The sequence below is a fragment of the Ovis canadensis genome, chromosome 3, assembly GCF_042477335.2.
Source record: "Ovis canadensis isolate MfBH-ARS-UI-01 breed Bighorn chromosome 3, ARS-UI_OviCan_v2, whole genome shotgun sequence".
Classification (NCBI taxonomy): Eukaryota; Metazoa; Chordata; class Mammalia; order Artiodactyla; family Bovidae; genus Ovis; species Ovis canadensis.
The window spans coordinates 5,668,249-5,687,906 of record NC_091247.1 but is presented as its reverse complement, the minus strand read 5'-3'; the positions used below and the strand labels follow the sequence as shown (position 1 = coordinate 5,687,906).

General features: G+C 54.9%; 1 protein-coding gene across 1 annotated transcript in view; it reads left to right on the top strand.

Annotated features, from left to right (window-relative positions):
* Positions 1 to 19,658, top strand: part of LAMC3 (laminin subunit gamma 3) — a 68,265-nt gene that overhangs the window by 30,480 nt on the left and 18,127 nt on the right. The window contains exons 8-18 of the mRNA XM_069582129.1: positions 1,345 to 1,481; positions 3,972 to 4,085; positions 5,375 to 5,567; positions 5,742 to 5,860; positions 8,359 to 8,577; positions 10,774 to 10,962; positions 14,515 to 14,760; positions 15,557 to 15,710; positions 16,368 to 16,510; positions 17,001 to 17,179; positions 18,576 to 18,717. Coding sequence (XP_069438230.1) covers positions 1,345 to 1,481; positions 3,972 to 4,085; positions 5,375 to 5,567; positions 5,742 to 5,860; positions 8,359 to 8,577; positions 10,774 to 10,962; positions 14,515 to 14,760; positions 15,557 to 15,710; positions 16,368 to 16,510; positions 17,001 to 17,179; positions 18,576 to 18,717 — 1,835 coding nt within the window. The remainder of the gene's footprint in view (positions 1 to 1,344; positions 1,482 to 3,971; positions 4,086 to 5,374; positions 5,568 to 5,741; positions 5,861 to 8,358; positions 8,578 to 10,773; positions 10,963 to 14,514; positions 14,761 to 15,556; positions 15,711 to 16,367; positions 16,511 to 17,000; positions 17,180 to 18,575; positions 18,718 to 19,658) is intronic.

Genomic DNA, 19,658 nt, shown 5'->3' with positions numbered 1-19,658 from the left:
CAAAAATTTTACTACCTACTCCAGTGGTTTCACCATAGGTCCACAATTCTTTGATTATTTCCCCCTCCCAGAGGTGGAGCTTAATTCCTTTCCTCTTTAGTCTGGGATGGATTTAGTGACTTGCTTTTGACAAGTAAAATATGGCAGTTTTGCAGTGGAGGAACCTGGTGGCCAACGCCTTAACAAAGTGGTGAAGGTTAACATCCCCAGTGATGTCATACATGACCAGGACATCACAGAGGTATCAGTTACCCCAGTAAGATGTGACAAGAAGGGCACTTTCTCCCCCGAAACCCTTGGTCCCAGTCTGATTATGAAAAACCTCAAATAAACCCAAACGGAGGGCATGCTACAAAGTACTTAACCAGTACTATCAAAAGTATCAAAGAAAGACCTACAAGCTATTACAGACAGAGATTAAAGATACAGTGAAATACAACACCATGCCCTGGATCAGATCCTGAAGCAGAAGACAGACATTTGTGGGGAAAGCGGGAGAAAGCCTAATAATGTGTAAGGTTCAGTAAATAACATTCAGTTCAGTTCAGTTCAGTCGCTCAGTCGTGTCTGACTCTTTGCGACCCCATGAATCACAGCATGCCAGGCCTCCCTGTCCATCACCATCTCCCAGAGTTCACTCAGACTCAAGTCCATCGAGTCAGTGATGCCATCTAGCCATCTCATCCTCTGTCGTCCCCTTCTCCTCCTGCCCCCAATCCCTCCCAGCATCAGAGTCTTTTCCAATGAGTCAACTCTTCGCATGAGGTGGCCAAAGTACTGGAGCTTCAGCTTTAGCATCATTCCTTCCAAAGAAATCCCGGGGCTGATCTCCTTCAGAATGGACTGGTTGGATCTCCTTGCAGTCCAAGGGACTCTCAAGAGTCTTCTCCAACACCACAGTTCAAAAGCATCAATTCTTCGGCGCTCAGCCTTCTTCACAGTCCAACTCTCACATCCATACATGAACACTGGAAAAACCATAGCCTTGACTAGACAGACCTTAGTCGGCAAAGTAATATCTCTGCTTTTGAATAGGCTGTCTAGGTTGGTCACAACTTTTCTTCCAAGGAGTAAGCGTCTTTTAATTTCATGGCCGCGTGAATCAGTGTTAAATTCTTGGTTTTGATAGTGCACCCTGGTGAGATCCGACGTTACAATTAGGAAAAGCTGGGTAAAGATGCCATGGGAACTGTGTCTGTCATGTTTGCAACCCTTCTCTAAATCTGAAATTAAAGAAAACTCCCCAGTGACTGCGGGCTGCAGTTGGGCTAGCTGGGCTCCCTGAACACAGCCAGTTCACCGGCCCCCCGGGGGCGTGTCCCGCCTCCCTTGCCTCCCTTGCAGATGTCGTCCGGGCGCGTTTAACCTGCAGCCCCACAACCCCGCCGGCTGCAGCAGCTGCTTCTGCTACGGCCACTCCAAGGTGTGCGCGGCCGCTGCCGGTTTCCAGGAGCACCACATCCTCTCCGACTTCCGCCAGGGTAAGAAGTGATCCCCGCAGCCGCCTCCGAGGGCTCTGCTCCCAGCCCAGGTGGGATGGCAGGCCTGCTTTGAGGACATCCAGTGATGGAGGGCGGAAAGGAGGGGCAGCCTCAGGCCGCAGCCCCAGCGCCTCCCACAGGCCCGCACAGTGGCCATGGTCCTCTGTGCCCTTCTGCACCCCCAGCACCTTCCTGCGCCCCCAGCACCTTCCTGCGCCCTGGCTTCCTTCCAGTCCTTGCCTGCTCCCTCAGTCTCCAGTAGGAGCAGGGGAGGGGATGGGTATATGGCAGCCTCTGGAATCTCAGGGGGATTTTCATTTCCTCCTCCGACCCCTTGGCATATCCTAGTGCTGGGGATCCAGGCTTGGTCCCCTGGCCTCCATTTATTGAGCGCTTGCTGTATGCTTGACACCCTGCTGAGCTCATTATGTGCATAGAACCTGAGGGATTCCCTGGCAGGTAGATACTCTCATTCCCATTTTACAGATGGGGCAACCGAGACCCAGAAAAGGGAGGTAACATAGCTTAGCTGTTGGCACCCCAGGTTCATTGGCTCCTGAGTTTTGCTCTTCATGGCTGTGCACGGCCTTCTTTCTGAGTCCAGGGTCCAGGGTCCCCAATTCCAGGTGGCTCTTTAGAGCAGGAAAGCAGTGGAGCTCTGCACTCTGCCAAACATCATAGCCTGAGTGGGTCCCAGCCATGACCCACTGACCCTCCTTCCCCAACCCCACCTCCAGCATCTCCTCCTCAGGGCCGTTTCTGGGGCGCCCCAGATGCAGGGGGCAGTGCGCCCTCTGCTGGACTGAGAGGGGCTTGGAATGGGGACAGCCCTGTGGTCACCTGGCCGGGAGTCAAGCATGTCAGCATCAGACGGGACTCATTTTAGAAATCCTAGGAGAGCATCGCGGTCTGCCCTCACTCGGCCCTGGGTTTGACAGTTCAGTCTCAGCATCCCATGTGATCCCACAAACACCCTCAGCCGGCGCTTCTCAAACTTCTGGGTCTCTGGATCCCTTTATGCTCCTGAAAATCAGAGACAATCTCAAAGTCCTTTTGTTTATGGGGATTGTGTTTTCTGGATTAGACATTAGAACAGTAATTTTTAAAAGTATCTGTGCATCAATTCATTTACAAATGACTATAGAAAACTTATAACAAAAAAAAAATAACTTCTGCCTGTGAAAAACAACTTTTTAAAACACAAAAAATTTGGGGACATCCCTGGTGGTCTAGGAGGTAGAACTCTGCACTTCCGGTGCAGAGGCTGAAGGTGCGATCCATGGTTGGGAAACTGAAACTCCATATGCCATCGTGGCGTAGCCAAAATTAAAAAAAAAAAAAGACAAAAATCTTTGAGAAGAGTGGTACTCATGTTACATTTTTGCACCTCTCTTTAAGCTCTGGCTTAATAGAAGTTAGCTGATTCTTACCACGGCTTCTGCCGTTTAGTCTGTTGTGATATCACACATCTTGTAGCTCCTGGAAAGTTCTCAGCGTGCGAAACAGGATGAAAAATGCAAATGACATTTTAATGTTACTAAAAAGATCGTTTGACCTCATGGTCTCCCCTGAAAGAGTCTTAGGGATCCCCCAGGGTGTTCAGACAAACTTTGAGAACTGCTGCTGGGGCCATAAGTACTTCATTGCCCTCCTTTTGCATATGAGAACCTAGCCTCAGAGAGGTTAAGAAACTTGCCCAGGGTCACACAGCCAGCAAGGGGGCAACCTAGCCTAGCACCGAGGAGCTCCAGACTTCCCCTTTCTGACCTCTTTCCCTTTCTTCTTCCCTCCCTCCTCACCCCTTGGGAGCCCCAGGTCTCCACCCTATTCTCCAGCTGTCTTCTGGAGAGTCTCTCCTGGAGGCCACTTGCTCTGTGCCTGACTGCTTGGTGAACTGCTGGGGTCGGGGGAGGGAAGTGGACCGAACTGGGACTGGGTTACCACCCCTGCCTGGCCACTTCCTAACCAGGGGGCCTCCTTGGGTGCAGTGAGGTTCAGGGCACGTGCACTTGGAAGGACAGGGGCGGTGAGGTCACAGGCGAGGGAATTCCCTGAAGACCAAAAACCAGATCAAGCCCGGTCTCATGAGAGACGGCCCACCATGGGGTTCTGGGGCCATGTCCTCATATGTGCTCAAAGTCCGTTGATGGGGCAGGGCGGCCTCAGAGGTCAGCCATGACCTTGCCCCAGCAGAGGCGACTTCCTGAAGCTTCTAGCTTCTCTCAGGGCCCCGTCCCATCCCACGATCCTGCCCTGATCTGGGCTGGGGCTCCAAGCTGCCTAGGTCTGGGCACAGAGCGAGGTCCTGGCCGGCTCCCCTCCCCACCTGACCTGTCTCTAGAACAGTCTCTCCCACTCTGGGTCCTGTTGTTTCAGGCAGCACTCATGCCTCTGGGGGTTGTCCTTGGGACCCAGGGAAGGGTGTGAAGTGGGAGGGGGCAGAGGTCACCCTCCAGGACCTCATGTGGGGCGTGTGTGTTTGCTGTCCAGGAGCCGAGGGCTGGCGGGCCGGAAGCATGGGGGACCCAGGACATCCTGCACGATGGAGCCCAGGGGGCCTCCTCCTGGACCCAGAGGACGAGGAGGCAGAATTCACAGCACCAGGTACCCGCCGGCACAGGCGGGGGGGGGGGGGGGGCTGCCTGTGTACCTGCCCTGTGACCGCTGTCACAAAGTGCCACCAACCCAGTGGCTAAAAATGTGTTCCGTTAGTGTTCTGGAGGTCAGAAGCGTGAAATGAACTTGCTGGGCCGAAATCAAAGTGTGGTCTAGCTGTGCCCCTCCTAGAGCTTCTGGAAGAGAGTCCCTTCCCTGGCCTTTTCCAGCTTCTCAAGGTGGCCCGCACCCCTCTGCTCATGGCCCCTTCCTTCCTGAGGGCAGAGGCCTGAAAGAACGATGAGGTGTCTGCTGGTCCCCTTTCCTTCTGAGCGGTGATTTTCCGCTTAAGTGAAAGTAAACGTCGCTCAGTTGTGTCCGACTCTCTGTGATCCCATGGACTATATTTAAGCGCTTGACTAATACAGAGAAACGACAGTCAGAAGGCTAGGTGAGGGCCCCTTGGTCCTTGGTGTATCTGCCTTTTTTTGGCTAGAAGCAAGTTCTGATTCCCATGGAAAAGGTGGCCTGTGGGGCCATCAGCCCCCCCAGCTTAGTCACGCATGTAGCCCTCTTGCCTGGGACTTGCTGGAGCCTCACTGAACTCCCACATATGCGGGTCCCTGAGGACTCTGAGCTCATGGGGCGTCTGGCATCGTGAGTGCTATGTGAACGGGCAGACTGGTGCCACCAGACATACGGTATCTCCACCACCAGGCATACTGAATCTCCTCTGCTCCCACTCGGACTCTCTTGTCCCATAGCATGTCACTTCCAAAAGCCAAGTTTCAAGACAAAAGTCTTAAGAATGTCAAGATAGGATAACCAACAAGGACCTACTGAACAGCCCACGGCACTCTGCTCAGTGTTATGTGGCAGCCTGGATGGGAGGGGGGTTTGGGGGAGAATGGATTCATGTGTGTGTGTGGTTGCCCTTTGTTGTCCTCGCTGAAACCATCACAACATTGTTAATCAGCTATGCTCCAATATAAAATAAGTTTAACAAAAAAAATGAGTGTCAAGATAGTGACAGCAGAGCATTAAACTGGGTGTGGGACCCCCGGTGATTGGCAGGGTCTGGGTGTGGGACCTCCGGTGATTGGCAGGGTCGCATGCCCTTGAAGCCAGCTCTGGCTGTGGAGATGTGGGCAGGCCACCCTCAGGATCTTCTGTGCAGGGTCCCTTTGAGTTTGTAGTTTTATCTTTTGAGAGTTTAATTGCCAATAAAAATCAATATAGACATTAAAAATCCAGCTAATTAAGTGAGGACTATCAAAGCCTTCTTCTCTTGTCTTCAGAGAAGTTTCTGGGAGATCAGCGATTCAGCTACGGGCAGCCCCTCACACTGACCTTCCAGGTTCCCCCTGGGGGCTCCCCACTCTCCACGCAGCTGAGGCTGGAAGGGGCGGGCCTGGCCCTGACTCTGCGGCATTCCGACTCACCCCACACCCCGGACTCTGGGCAGGCTGGGGAGGTGCGGCTGAAGTTCCTGTAAGTGTCCTGCTGTGTCCTGAGTGATGGGGTCGGGTAGTTGGGATGGGCCCTGAGATCCAGGCACATCCGTTCCCCTGCGGTCTGGGGGCTCCTGCCAGGGGGTTCTTGGCACCACTGGCCCCTCTCACGACCCCCGGCCTCAGGATCTGCTTTGACCCTCCCCCCGGCCAGGCTGCAGGAAACCTCCGAGGACGTGGACCCTCCGCTGCCCCCCTTCCACTTCCAGCGGGTGCTCGCCAACCTGACTTCTCTGCGTATCTGGACCAGTGGCCACAGCACCAGCTCTTCCGGTCAGTAATGACCAGGACACTCCCCAGCCCCCGAACCAGCGAGGCCCCCGGGGGCTCTTTCATCATAGCCTTATGGAGTCTTCACAGCCGGCGGTTATCGGCCCCACTTTAGCACAAACGGGTCTGAGGTTCAGAGAGGTCGAGACACTTGCCCAAGGTCGTATAACCAGTAAGGGCAGCAGGAGTGGATCCTGAGGACAGAGGCAGGGGCTGGACAGGTGAGGAGGCTGAAGATGGACAGCTCTAAGGGACGCAAAGAAACCAAGAACCTGACGTGGCCACACCAGGGTGGAATCCACCCCTGACAGGAGGCTGGACCCTGGGGGGCTCTTCGATGATGCTTGGGATTCCTCTCCTGCTGGTCGTTAGAGGTGTTGCACCTAGAAAAAGCCTCGTTTCCAAAACCTCTCAACCAGCCTGCTGAGTCATCACAGCCTCAAGCCTTCTTTCTCACCACCTCTCATCCTGGTCACAGAGTGATCGCCTTGGTGGTCCTCTCACTGTCCCTGGTTCCTCTCTCTTTCCTAGTGTACTTTCTCTCCTCCTCCCCCGACCCCGTGCCTATATGTGCCTAGACCAGGCACCCTCCGTATCCATTTTTAGGACAGATCTGTGGCTCAAAGATAAGGGATCCACCTGCCAATGCAGGAGACGCAGGTTCGGTCCCTGGGTCAGGAAGATCCCCTGGAGGAGGAAATGACAGCCCACCTCAGTATTCTTGTGTGGAGAATCCCATGGACTGAGAAGCCTGGAGGGCTACAGTCCACGGGGTCACAGAGTCAGACATGACTGACTAGCTGAGCACACACACACGCACCCCTTTACTATCTGGAAATTCATGGATATTATAACCCGCTGCTGCCAAGTCGCGTCAGTTGTGTCCGACTCTGCAACCCCATAGACGGCAGCCCACCAGGCTCCCCCGTCCCTGGGATTCTCTAGGCAAGAACACTGGAGTGGGTTGCCATTTCCTTCTCCAGTGCATGAAAGTGAAAAGTAAAAGTGAAGTTGCTCAGTCGTGTCCGACTCTTAGCGACCCCATGGACTGCAGCCCACCAGGCTCCTGCATCCATGGGATTCTCCAGGCAAGAGTACTGGAGTGGGTCGCCAGTGCCTTCTCCGATATTATCACCCACCTAGACACAATTTTTAAAAACCAATATAATATGCTAACTGTAATACACAATAAATAAAAAGTGAATGATATTTAGAAATAACCATATGGGGACTTCCCTGGTGGTCCAGTGGCTAAGACTTCATGTTACCAACGCAGGGGACCCAGGTTCAATCCCTGGTCAGAAAACTAGATCCCACATGCTGCGAATGAGAGTTCACATTGCCACAACTGAAAAGCCCACATACTGCAACCAAGAGCTGTGTGTGTGTCAGTCGCTGTGTGTGTGTCTGTGTGTGTCTCAGTCGCTGTGTGTGTGTGTGTCAGTCGCTGTGTGTGTGTGTTAGTTAGTCGCTCAGTCGTGTCCGACTCTTTGCGACCCTATGGACTGTAGCCCACCAGGCCCCTCTGTCCATAGGATTTCCTAGGCAAGAATACGGGAGTGGGTTGTCATTTTCTCCTCCGGGGGATCTTCCTGACCTGGGGTTCGAGCCTGGGTCACCTGCATTGCAGGTGACTTCTTTACCATCTGAGCCACCAGGGAAGCTTCAGATAAAGGTCTTTTATCCTCATGCAAGCATGTCTTCAGGTCAGATTCCTCAAAATGGAAATGTGAGGTCAAAGAGTGTATGTTTTCTGTTTTAACGCATGCTGCCAAAGTTTGCTTCAGCAAGGCTGTATCTCTCTATATTTTGATGCCGTGTCTACTCTCTTTGTCTATTTGCCTGCTCAACGTTGACAGATAGTTTTTCTATTTTGCCCCAAGTTTCTAGTAGTTTTCTGTGGGAGAGTTGGTCTGATAAGAGCTACTCCTGTGTTACTAGAGGCTCCCAATTCATCTTCATACATCCCCATGTGTGAGTTCCCCAAGCCCCCATCCTCCGCCATCACTACTCTGGAAAATGCTCACCAAGCTGAGGGTTGTGAGCAATATTAGTGTTTATATGTACATATTTATTTGTTTGGCTGTTTCTTTATTTATTTGGGTCTTAGTTGCAGCATGTGGGACCTTTTTTCAGTTTTTGGCGTGCAAACTCTTAGTTGCAGTATGTGGGATCTAGTTCCCTGACTAGGGATCGAACTTAGGGCCCCTGTATTAGGAGCACAGAGTCTTAGCCACTGAACCACCAGGGAAGTCCCATAAATATATGTATCTTTAATAACCAGTGAGAGTAAGGTTCTTCTTGTAAAATTCCCAGCCATATAAATTTCTCCTTCTGAAAGTTACCAATTTTTCCTTTGCCCTTTGTCCTTTTTTAAAAATTGCAATTGACCCATGGACGGCCTTTGTGTATGTGGGCCAATACCCTGTTACACAGGTGAGTAGGAAGGTTCGGGGGAGAATCACGTGCATGGAGCCGTCTCCTTCTGTCTCTCTCTGAAGGTCCCGTGCTGCTGACTGAGGTCCAGCTCACATCTGCCCGGCAGGGGCTGTCCCCACCAGCCTCCTGGGTGGAGACTTGTTCTTGTCCCCAGGGCTACACCGGCCAGTTCTGTGAGTCCTGCGCTCCAGGATACAAGAGGGACACGCCCCTGGGGGGTCCCTATGCCGGCTGTGTTCCCTGCACCTGTAACCAGCATGGCACCTGTGACCCCAACACAGGTAGGTCTCCCTGCACCTCCGCCACCCCCAGGCCACCTGGGCTACACCCAGAGCAGCGAGAAGAGCACTGACCTGAACGGGGCCAGCTGCGTGCGTGCGAGTGATCACGGATACTGATAGGATGGTGTCCTCAATTTCCTCCATGTGCTCAGTTCAGTTCAGTTCAGTCGCTCAGTCGTGTCCGACTTTTTGCGACCCCATGAATTGCAGCATGCCAGGCCTCCCTGTCCATCACCAACTCCCGGAGTTCACGCAGACTCACATCCATTGAGTCAGTGATGCCATCCAGCCATCTCATCCTCTGTCGTCCCCTTCTCCTCCTGCCCCCAATCCCTCCCAACATTAGAGTCTTTTCCCATGAGTCAACTCTTCGCATGAGGTGGCCAAAGTACTGAAGTTTCAGCTTTAGCATCATTCCTTCCAAAGAAATCCCAGGGCTGATCTCCTTCAGAATGGACTGGTTGGATCTCCTTGCAGTCCAAGGGACTCTCAAGAGTCTTCTCCAACACCACAGTTCAAAAGCATCAATTCTTCGGCGCTCAGCCTTCTTCACGGTCCAACTCTCACACCCATGTGCTAGGCACCGTTTTATAAGCTGTATCGTTGGATCCTGCAAAAAGCCCTGGAGGTGCCAGGATCCTTCCGGTCCCATGTTACAGGTGTGGGACCAAAAGTGCAGGGAGGCAGCTTGGCCAGTAGGTGGCAGAGCTAGTCCTCTCTCAGGTCACTGCCAGCGACGGTCACCCACACTTGCAGCAGAGGAAAGCCTAGCAGGGAGACCACGGGCCCTGGGCCGGAGCTGCCAGACTGGGCCTGGACACTAGCCTCTCACACGGGAGGTGGGAGGGCCGGCGCCCTGCTGCTCTTCTGCAGCTTCTAGGATCTCTGCAAAGGGAAATGCCTTTTCCCCGCTGTCAAAGGACAGTAGACTGGGAATCAGCAGGCCGGCCGGGGTCGGGGGCACCCACAGCACGAGGGGCTCCTTCCTTCTGGTGCCCAGGCAGGCATCATTAATCGAGCCAGATGGAGCCTCGTGATCCTTCCATGCCGGACTCTGGGAGGGTCATCTCATGAGATGGGACTGGTTTGTTGTCCCTCAGAGCCCCTGGCCTTGGAACAACTTCCAGCTCCGTTTGGGCAGGTCTTCATCTGTAAGGGTGGTGGGGGCACAGCGGTCACTGCTGCCCTTCCTGGGAAGATGGAGGAGTAGTGAGTGGGTGGGTGCTGGGCAGAGACAGAGGCCATGGAAAGCACCCCCTGGGTGCCTCCCCGTGCTCTGCCTGTCCACCCCGGGTCCTCTCTCTTTCCTCCTGTTCACCCCAGTCCTTGATGAGTGCTGCTGGGGGGGGTGCCTCTGGGAAGGGGTGCTCTTGCTTAACCCCTTCTTAGCCAGGCTCCTCCCTTAGTCCCTGGTAGTGGCTCTGAGCAGGCTCTGGACGCCATGGGGCTAGAGAAGGGGGGTTGCAGTGTCCCCTTCATTAGAAAGTAGTGGGCAGGAATTCTCTGGTGGTCCGGTGGTTAAGACTCCACGCCTCCACTGCAGGGAGCACGGGTTTCATCCCTGGTCAGGGAACTGAAGATCCGTCGTAAATAAATAAATAGAAACCAGTGGGCAAGGAGGGGAGTTCCATTCTATGAGTCCAGGAAAGCCTCTGGAAACCCACAGACCCCCTAAATGGGTTTCCTCACATTAAGGCCGGAATCCTGGGTCTGTGTCACTGTCCCTGAGCTTAAGAGGGCTTGGAGGCTTTAATTTACAGAATAAAACAAAGAAACCACTGAGGAAGGGGAAAAGGAATACTAGAAGCAAATGCTAGCAGTATCGTCAGCCGGTTCAGGTATAGGTTTCAGGTTATCAAATAATAGTGATGACAAGTAATAATTGTGTGTCAGAGGCTGTGCATGGCTGCACTGAATCGTGATGAAAACCTGTTGCGATCAGAGTCATGTGTGCCCATTTTGCAGGTGAGGAGGTTGAGGCCCAGGGGTGCCCAGCTTCTCATCATCAGTAAGTGGTGGACGTGAACCCAGGTGGATGCTTCATCCCTGGGCCATGCTGTCTGCGCCGTGGAAGAGGCCCCACCCCAGTTCCCACCCCAGGACATGCTCGGTGGCTCCTGTGTAGCAGCCTGCCCCCTGTCTTGAGCAGGGTCTGGGTTCAGGTGGTGGTGACCAGGTGCTTGTCTCGCCCCTCAGGGATCTGCCTGTGCGGCCACCACACCGAGGGCCCGTCATGTGAGCGCTGCTTGCCAGGTTTCTACGGCAACCCCTTCACAGGCCAGGCCGACGACTGCCAGCCCTGCCCCTGCCCTGGACAATCGGCCTGCACGACCATCCTAGACAGCGGAGAAGTGGTGTGTACCCACTGCCCGCCGAGCCAGAGAGGTGAGTGCCTGGGGACCCTGCCTCTGCCAAAGCTCCAGGAGTGAGTCCTGGGTCCACAGATGAGGGAGGGCCTCGCTGAGGGGTGTCAGGCCTGACCTTTGGGAATCCTGAGTCTCATAGTCTGATAGCCAGGGCCGTGGGCTGCTGTGGGTTCACTGAGCATATCCAGGTGGGAGTTTGGAAATTGTCGTGTCCAGCCCTGCCCCAACCCACAGAGCCTGGGTTAGTAGTTTAAGACGGAGCTCTAGAATCTGTATTCCTGTCACGTTCCTGGGTTATTCTTTTACATAGTTTGGGTGGAAAACCTCTGATTGAACTTTCAGCTTTTAAAAAATGTCGCCATGGGAATTCCCTGGTGGTCTGTGGTTAGGACTCGGAGCTCTCAGTGCTGTGGGCCTGGGATCAATCCCTGGTCGGGGAACTAAGATCCCACAAGCCATGCGGCGTGGCCAGAAAAGCAAACGCAGAAACAAATAAATAATTTAAAAATGTCGCCAGGTAATGTGTGATGCAAAACTCTCCCAGTCCCCAGTCGTCTCCCTGTTCCTCATTCCTGCTCCAGGAAGCAGAGTCATCCTAGACAGCTGATCGTTTTAAAAAAAAGAAAAGCACGCAACAGCTTTATTGAGATAGTATTCATATACCCCCTGACTCACCCATTTAAAGGGTGCAATTCAATGGTTTTTTTTTCATATTTGCAATTACTGATTTTTTTTTTATTTTAGCAAAATACACATAACTTGCCGTTTTGACCATTGTTAAGTGTAAAATTCAGGGGCCTTAAGTACATTCCCGGTGTTATGTAACCATCACCGCTATCCACCCACAGAATTTTTTATCATCCTAAATAGAAACTCCCAACCCATTAAATGATTATCTCGTAGCTCCCCCCGCCCCATCCTCTGGCACCCACCGTCCTAGTTTCTGCCTCTCTGAATGTGAATGTCCCGGGTGCCTCAGGTAGGTGGCCTCTGACAATATTTGTCCTCTTGTGACTGGTTTGTTTCACTTGGCGTAACGTGCCCATGGTCTCAGGTACCTGGCTCTGCATCTGGGACCACTCTGAAAGCAGCTCCCTTGGGACTCCCCGGGCGGCCGGTGGTTAGTGCTGCATGTTTCTAATGCAGGGGTTGCAGGCTCGATCCCTGGTCGAGGAGGTTCTGCACACCATGTAGTGTGGCCCCCCAAAAAACTGAAAGCAGCTTCCTGACCACTAGCAGGTTGGGGAGGTGCTCCAGAGTGGGGGTCCCCAGGAACTGCGGGAGTGAGGTCCCACCTCAGGACCCTGCCCCCCACCATCACGCTGCCCATGTTTCCACAACCAACATTCCCTGGCTCCCCACCTGTGGCTGCCCCCAGTCTACAACTCAAGGGGACTCCAGTCAGTGAGAGAGGGCGGACAGAGGAATTACCCAAGAGAGGACTTCGGGGGAGGAGGGCACTGCTGTGCGAAGGAGGAGCCCTGGGAAGGATGCGAGGGTGGACATCAGGGCTTTGTGCCAGCTCATGTCTTTATCACGCCAGCATCCTTCAGGTCCTGCCAGAGCTCAGCACACAGGGGACTCAGCCACGCAGTCTGATCCGGGACTGACCGCAGTCAAGTCCTGATCCTTGTCTGCCTCGCTTGCCTACCACCCTGACCCCTCGCAGCTGCCTCCTGCCGGGGAACTGTCCTCACCCAGTCCCAGGTGGACGGCAAGTTAATTGCAGGGACCACATTCTTCATCACTGGCTTCAATCTCCCCCTTGGCCATCTCACTCCATCTCTGTTTCAAGGTCTCAAAGCCAGACCCTAGCCTCTACCTTCTGAACTCCATTCAGATTTTTCTTTTCCTTCCTTTTCTCTTTTGTCTTCTGCTCCTTAGTCATCGCCCTCTCCAGGTTCAAGGCTGCCTGCCTTTCATCGCATTAACTTGATTTCCACCTTAGTGATGAACTTTGAGGACGTCGGGAGCCCACAGCTCTTTTTCACGACAGTAGCTACTTTTTAGATTATAAATTGAGTAATACTCATTGTAACCAATGAGTAAATTGTTGGGAAAAGTGTAAAGGAACGTGAGTGCCTACAGGCACGAAGATCATTTAAGATGCCCATCATCCCAGCACCCCCAGGTCCCCCCGTTGTCTGTTTCATGCAGATATGCACAGAAAGGTAGGCATGTTTACCGAGAACAGGCTGACACTGCATGAAGCCTGCGGAACAAGGATGGCCCTTGATCTGTGTTCAGAGTGGGCTTCCCAGGCCATGAGCCTCCAGAAGCCTCCTCACACACTGTCTTTTCTGAGACTCACAGTAACCCTATGGCTGGAAGATGAAGCCACAGCACCAGATCAAACCCAGGAGGCAGGGCAGGAGAAGGAAATAGACAGTCCAGAGGGAGGTCAGAAGCCATGAGAAGCAGAACAGGCAAAGGGGCCAGAAACCACAAGGAAGAAGCAGCCCCGGCTGAAGGAGAGAGACGGCGGAGGGGATGGTGACAAGGAGGGTGGCAGTGGTGTTGAAGGCGGAGACAAGGAAGATGACGACAGAGAGGGATGAGCGACATATGGATGAAGGTGATGAAGACCGTCAAGTGGATGCTAATGATGAAGGTGGAGATGGTGATAAAGGTGTCGATAACGAAGACGCTGAGTGATGATGGAGAGCAATGCTCAAGGTCATGAGGAAGATAAGGGTCAAGATAATGACCGTAGCGATGAGAATGATGGATGAAAACGATGGCAGAGGTGACGTCCACAGAGCTTCCTTGGCTCAATGGTAAAGAATTCACTTGCCAACACAAGAGACGCGAGTTCAAGAAGATCCTGTGTGGTGTGCAGCAGCTAAGCCTGGGTGCCCCGACTATTGAGCCCGTGCTCTAGAGCCCATGGGCCGCAACTACTGAAGCCCACGCACCTTAGAGCCCTGCTCTGCAGCCGGAGAAGCCCCAGCCGCGAGAAGCCCTTGCTCTGCAATAAGAGAGTAGGTCCCACTCTCCGCAACTAGAGAGAGCCCCGCGGGCAGCCGCGAGGACCCAGCACGACCATAAATGAATAATGCTAAATCAGCCGTGGGCGAGAAATCAACCGGACCCCACATCATCCGGCCGCCGCTCCCCTCTGCAGACAAGGGTTGTGGTGACGACAATGATTATGTGAGGAAGAGGATGGTCAAGGCGCTGATGAAGAGAATGGTGAATGAGGGTCTGATGGCTAGGAGGGTGATGATGGTGAATGGATGATGCCAGCCACTGCTGCTGATCGTGAACCACGTGCCAGTATCTGGGCTTAGTGCTTTGCTCGCCTCATGGGTCCTTTGAGGTCGCTGCCTTTATTGTCCCTGCTCTGCAGACACGGAGTCCAAGTTCAGCAAGCCCCAGCGGCTCGCTTAAGACCACAGGGCCAACTGATAGCCCCCTGGCCCCAGGTCAGCCTGACCCCAGAGCCCGTGCTCCACTCCACCAGGAGCCTTGCAGGCGCTCTCTTGGGTTCCCACCCACCCTCACCCCTCATGGACCCAGCAGGCCAGGCCCCTCGTTCCTGCTCCTCCACACAAGCCTTCTTCTTTCCCAGGGCGGCGCTGTGAGATCTGTGATGATGGCTTTTTCGGGGACCCACTGGGGCTCTCTGGGCGCCCCCAGCCCTGCCAGCCATGTCAGTGCAGTGGAAACGTGGACCCCAACGCTGTGGGCAACTGTGACCCCCTGTCTGGCCGCTGCCTGCGATGCCTGTACAACACGACCGGTGTCCACTGCGGGCACTGTCAGGAAGGCTTCTACGGGAGCGCCCTGGCCCCTCGGCCTGCAGACAAATGCACGCGTGAGTACCAGCCTCCCAGGCCCACAGGGCGGGGCGGGGCGGGCTCCTTCAGCAGATCCAGCCGGCTGTTCTGCAAGGCTCCTGTGCAGCCTTAGGCAGGTTACTCACCTTCTCAGTTGCCTTGTCAAGAAAGTGTAAGGGTTTGTTTCTTCTCCAAGGTTCTTTCGGCTTCGGGATCTGATCAGCTCTGACCCTGTGATTTTCTTTGTTTGTGGTTTTCCTGCCCAGATGATGTAGCACCGATTTCATGCTCTGCCATCGGCACCTGGGACTGTCCCAGACGGCCTGCGGCCCTCATCATTTTGTCCTGCCCTTGGGCTTCCAAGATGCTCAGCCCTTGGGCCTTCGAGGCGTGCACCAGCCTGTGGCAGGCTTCCAGGAGTGCCCCAGGGAGAAGCTCAGCATTTGCCCCCCTACTCCATGCGGCCCCTGTTGGCCTCTTATTCTTAGGGGGGCCCAGGAGAGCAGAGTCAAGTGACCCAAAACAGTAGGAGCCAGGTCGGCCCCTAACCCCCACAACCTAGTTTCTGGCCTTCTCTACAGCCTTGTAGGGGGCTCAGAAGGGCCACCCGCCACCACGGCCATCTGACCTGTCTCTCCAAGGACATAGAAAATGGGCTGAGACTAGCGCCCGGCCCTGGAGCCTTTCTTCAGAGACCGCTCAGGAGTCTGAGCTGAATGGGAGTCGTCTCCCTGGGCTCCCCACCTTCTCTGCCTCTCTGGGACCCCTCGAGGTGGGATAGGTGGTCTGCGGGGTGCCCTGACACCCTCTCCTTCCCCTATTCCCATCCCCCAGCCTGCAGCTGCAACCCGGAGGGCTCAGCCAGTGAGCAGAGACCCTGCGACCCAGGGACCGGCCAGTGCGCCTGCCTGCCCCATGTGACCGGACGGGACTGCGGCCACTGCAGCCCAGGCTTCCACGACCTCCAGCCCGGCAGGGGCTGCCGGCGGTGAGTGGGGCGCGGCTGGGGTGCCCTTCCCCTGGCGGTCCCCCCAGGACGGAAGAAGCCACCAGGGAGCCTCCAAGCCCACTGCCAGGTGCCCTGCACTGATGGGGGACAAGGGGAACGGTCCCTTGGGGTCAGATTCACCGCCCTGCCAACTCAGGACGCAGGCCAGGAGCAGCCCTGAGGGATGTCCAGGCAGGCAGGAGCTGGTTCGGTCTCTGCTTCCCTCCTCGGTAACTCGGTCACTCTGTGACCTTTGCGGCCACAGCAGCAGCTTAGATGGCGTCTTTAGGGAGCAGCGGAGGACTCCAGGGACATGCCCCGTGAAACAAATCGGTTTCTTTCTGAGCAGACTGTCTCTCTCATGCTTTCAATACGCCAGTTGCCTTGTGATTTCCAACTGCAGGTATAGGCCCAGATGTATACATGAATATGTCCCCATACCCTCTTCCGGGGGGTGGAGGGGAGGATTTTGTGAGACTGTGCCTCCTTGGCTACAGCTTGGAGGAGGCTGTCGGACACGTTCCCGCACAGAGATAGGCCCTCGTCCGCAGAAGGCAAGGTCCCGAGGCCCCGCGCCAGCCTGAGATGACAGAGGCAGGGCTGGGAACGGCCCAGAGCTCGTCCCAGACCTGGGTTCCTTCCCTTCCCTTATTGTAGCTGCAAGTGCCACCCGTGGGGCTCCCTGGAGGACCAGTGCCACCCCAAGACTGGGCAATGCCCCTGCCGTCCAGGCGTCGAGGGCCAGACCTGTGACCGATGCCAGCTGGGTTTCTTCGGCTTTTCCGTCAAGGGCTGCCGCGGTAAGGAAGCCGGGTCCTTCCCGGGCTGCCCGGAGACGGAGGCTTCTAGGAAAGAGGGTCAGCGGGGGATGGCCGAGCAGCAGGAGGGAGACAGATCGGATAAGGGGCAGGTCTTCTTGGAGTAACTGTGGGAATGTGGAGTGGATGAACAGAGCAGAGGAGGGGCACGGGATCGAATCCTAGATGCTACTACTGACCTCCTGAGTGCCTGGGGCCATCAGATCACCTCTCTGGGCCTCACTTATACGTGGACTGCATGGCTATCCTAAACCTGCCTGGTCCTCAGATCCTGGGAACACTGAAATATCTCAGGTTCTTGGTCATCGCCTCCAACCGTCTGAATCAGTCCCCTGGGAATGACCCAGGAAGGTACTTGAGCTGCCCACGGGGATCGGGAGCATCTGGGTGGCCAGAGTTGCAGGGCATCTGGGGGTTCTGGTGTGGGGTGGCCATCAGGGTGCCCAGTGCCATCTGCACACCCCCCCCCCAGACTGCAGGTGCTCCCCGCTGGGTGCCACCTCGCCCCAGTGCCACGAGAACAGCACGTGTGTGTGCAAGCCTGGCTTCGTGGGCTACAAGTGTGACCGCTGCCAGAACAACTTCTTCCTCACGGCCAGCGGCACGCAGTGCCAGGAGTGCCCGCCCTGCTACGCCCTGGTGAAGGAGGAGGTGAGCCCTCCCCGTCGAGGCCCTGCCCAGGCCGGCTGTTCATTTCATGCCCCCAGCGAGCGCCTGCTCTGTGCTGGGCACTGGGAAGTGCCCGCTTATCTTGAGCCCTTGGTCTTTCTGGGACCACCGGCCACCTTCTTCTTGTGCTCATCCAGCCATCTGGCTCAGCTCTCCCCTCTCCCCTTTCCCAGCTCCTGAGTGGACAAGAGAAAAATGGCCCCAGCCTTGTGTCCTTCCCCACTACCAGGCCGAGGTCTCACACTTACTCACATTCCCTGGGGATGAGGACACAGGTGGCCCTTAGTGGGGAGGGTCAGGGGGAGGGAGATGCTCATGCTGGAACACAAGTAGAACCTCAAGCAGGGAGATGACGTGGAGCAGGGGTCAGGAGCATGACCTCTGGACCCCAGGAGCGTGACCCCCCCCAGCCGTGTTTGTTAGTTGTCGTGTGTCCAGGCAGGTGACAGCCTTCGTAAGCTTCAGTGGGTCTCTCTCACTCCAAAATGGAGATGGTTCAGACCTGCGACCCCTTTCATGAAATCAGTGAGGCCAGCTTTTGGAATGATGGTTCTGTAGAAAGATAGGATGCTGTGTGATGGATATTGGGTACCACTCCCAGCAGCGCCTGGGCCAGCTGCCCTAATCAAGCCCGTTGACACATCTACAGGAACTCAGGTGAATATTCACACCAAGAGGATAGATAAAGATCACAGGTAGCCTTGTTCAGAATATTCACACCAAGAAGGGAATAAAGAATTTAGCCTTATTCTAAGTGAATTCAGGGATTTTTTTTTAAAAACCTGATTTTGCCATCCTATGCAGAATGGAAATCTTTGAGGATTTTCAGAGCATTTTGGACTTCAGAATCAAGGAGAGAGCTTGGGACCTGTATCCCCCACCCCTTAGGGTGGTTAAAAGGTGAATGTGAGGTGGCGCGTGGCTGGTGGTCACTCACACCTGGCTCCTAGTGAGGGCTCCATAAATGCATTTCTTGTTCATATGATTGAAAGAACGGGGCTAGGAGATGGAGCAGAGCGCTGTCACTCTATCTGCAAGGATCACGTGTCTGCTCCGTGCCAAGTCCTGGGAACATGGCAGGACAGATGGAAATCTTCCTGAGGCTTCCCTTCCCATCCCTCCTCAGCAGGACAGAGGTGTGATTGGCTGAAGGCCAGTAGGTACCATGGGTGTGAGAAGGGAAGGGTCAGATCCAAGGATGGGGGAGGTGTACAGTAGGTTCCCAGAGGTCCAATGTATCCTTTGCTTTAAGGCCTAGATTAGGATTGGAGAAGGCAACACTTGCGGGGATGGCAGGCCAGGCAGAAACCAGCAGAGGTGTCCAAGCAGGACTTCAGGCCACCAGCCTCACACACCCTTCCCTCCCTGACCCTTCCAGGCTGCCAAGCTGAAGACCAGGCTGACCCTGATGGAGGGATGGCTGCAAGGGTCTGACTGCGGCAGGCCCTGGGGACCGCTGGACATTCTACAGGGAGAGGCCCCACGGAGGGATGTCTACCAGGGCCCCCACCTGCTGCAAGGTACAGTGGGAGAGCAAAGTGGGAGACTGGGAGGCCAGGGGATGGGGCTGGCTGGTCAGATGCCCACCATGGAGCCCCTCGGTCTGGCCTCAGGATGCTTCAAGGGCTCTGGGCTCACCCCTAGGAGAACTCGCTTGCTGGTAGAGCATGTCTGACTTCCCCGGCTGTGTGAGCCCCTCCTGCCCTGCAGTCCTGTCAGCCCACGGACCTCTCTTTCAGTATCCCTTGCCCTGTTGTACTTTGTAGCTTTGTTAAGATCAGTCTCTGACTACAGCCTCAGTCCCCATGTCCCTTGCACCACCTAGACTATACCGGTAAGCTCAGTGAGGGCAGGAGCTGGGTTCATTCACTGAGTCAGTCACTCACCGAATGAACATCAAGGCGCTGTCCCAGGTGCTGAACAGGTAAAGTTCCTGCTGTCTTAACTGTTGGCCATTTTGCTCACTGCTGTATCCCCAGCATAGCAAAGTGAAAGTGAAGTCGCTTAGTCATGTCCGACTCTTTGTGACCCCATGGACTGCAGCCTACCAGGCTCCTTGGTCCATGGGATTTTCCAGGCAAGAGTACTGGAGTGGGTTGCTATTTCCTGCTCCAGGGGATCTTCCCAACCCAGGGATTGAACCCGGGTCTCCCGCATTGTAGGCAGACCCTTTACCATCTGAGGCACCAGTACAGAAAGTGAATGGCAAATAGGAAACAAGACTGTCATTAAGTCGAGGTGTGGCTCTGGGACACTGATGGGGGCGTCAAAAGCCAGTTGGTTATTTTGTCAAGTTATATGTTCACAAGCGCCTGTACTCCTGCAGCAGCCCCAGGTGAGCTGAGCACCAGTTTGCAAGACGCACACAATAGGGAGCTGTCAGACACTGTGCATTAAATGTCCACTCTGAGCCACGCCCTGGATTACAGAGCTGGCTTGGGGAGGTTTCCTGGTCTCTCAG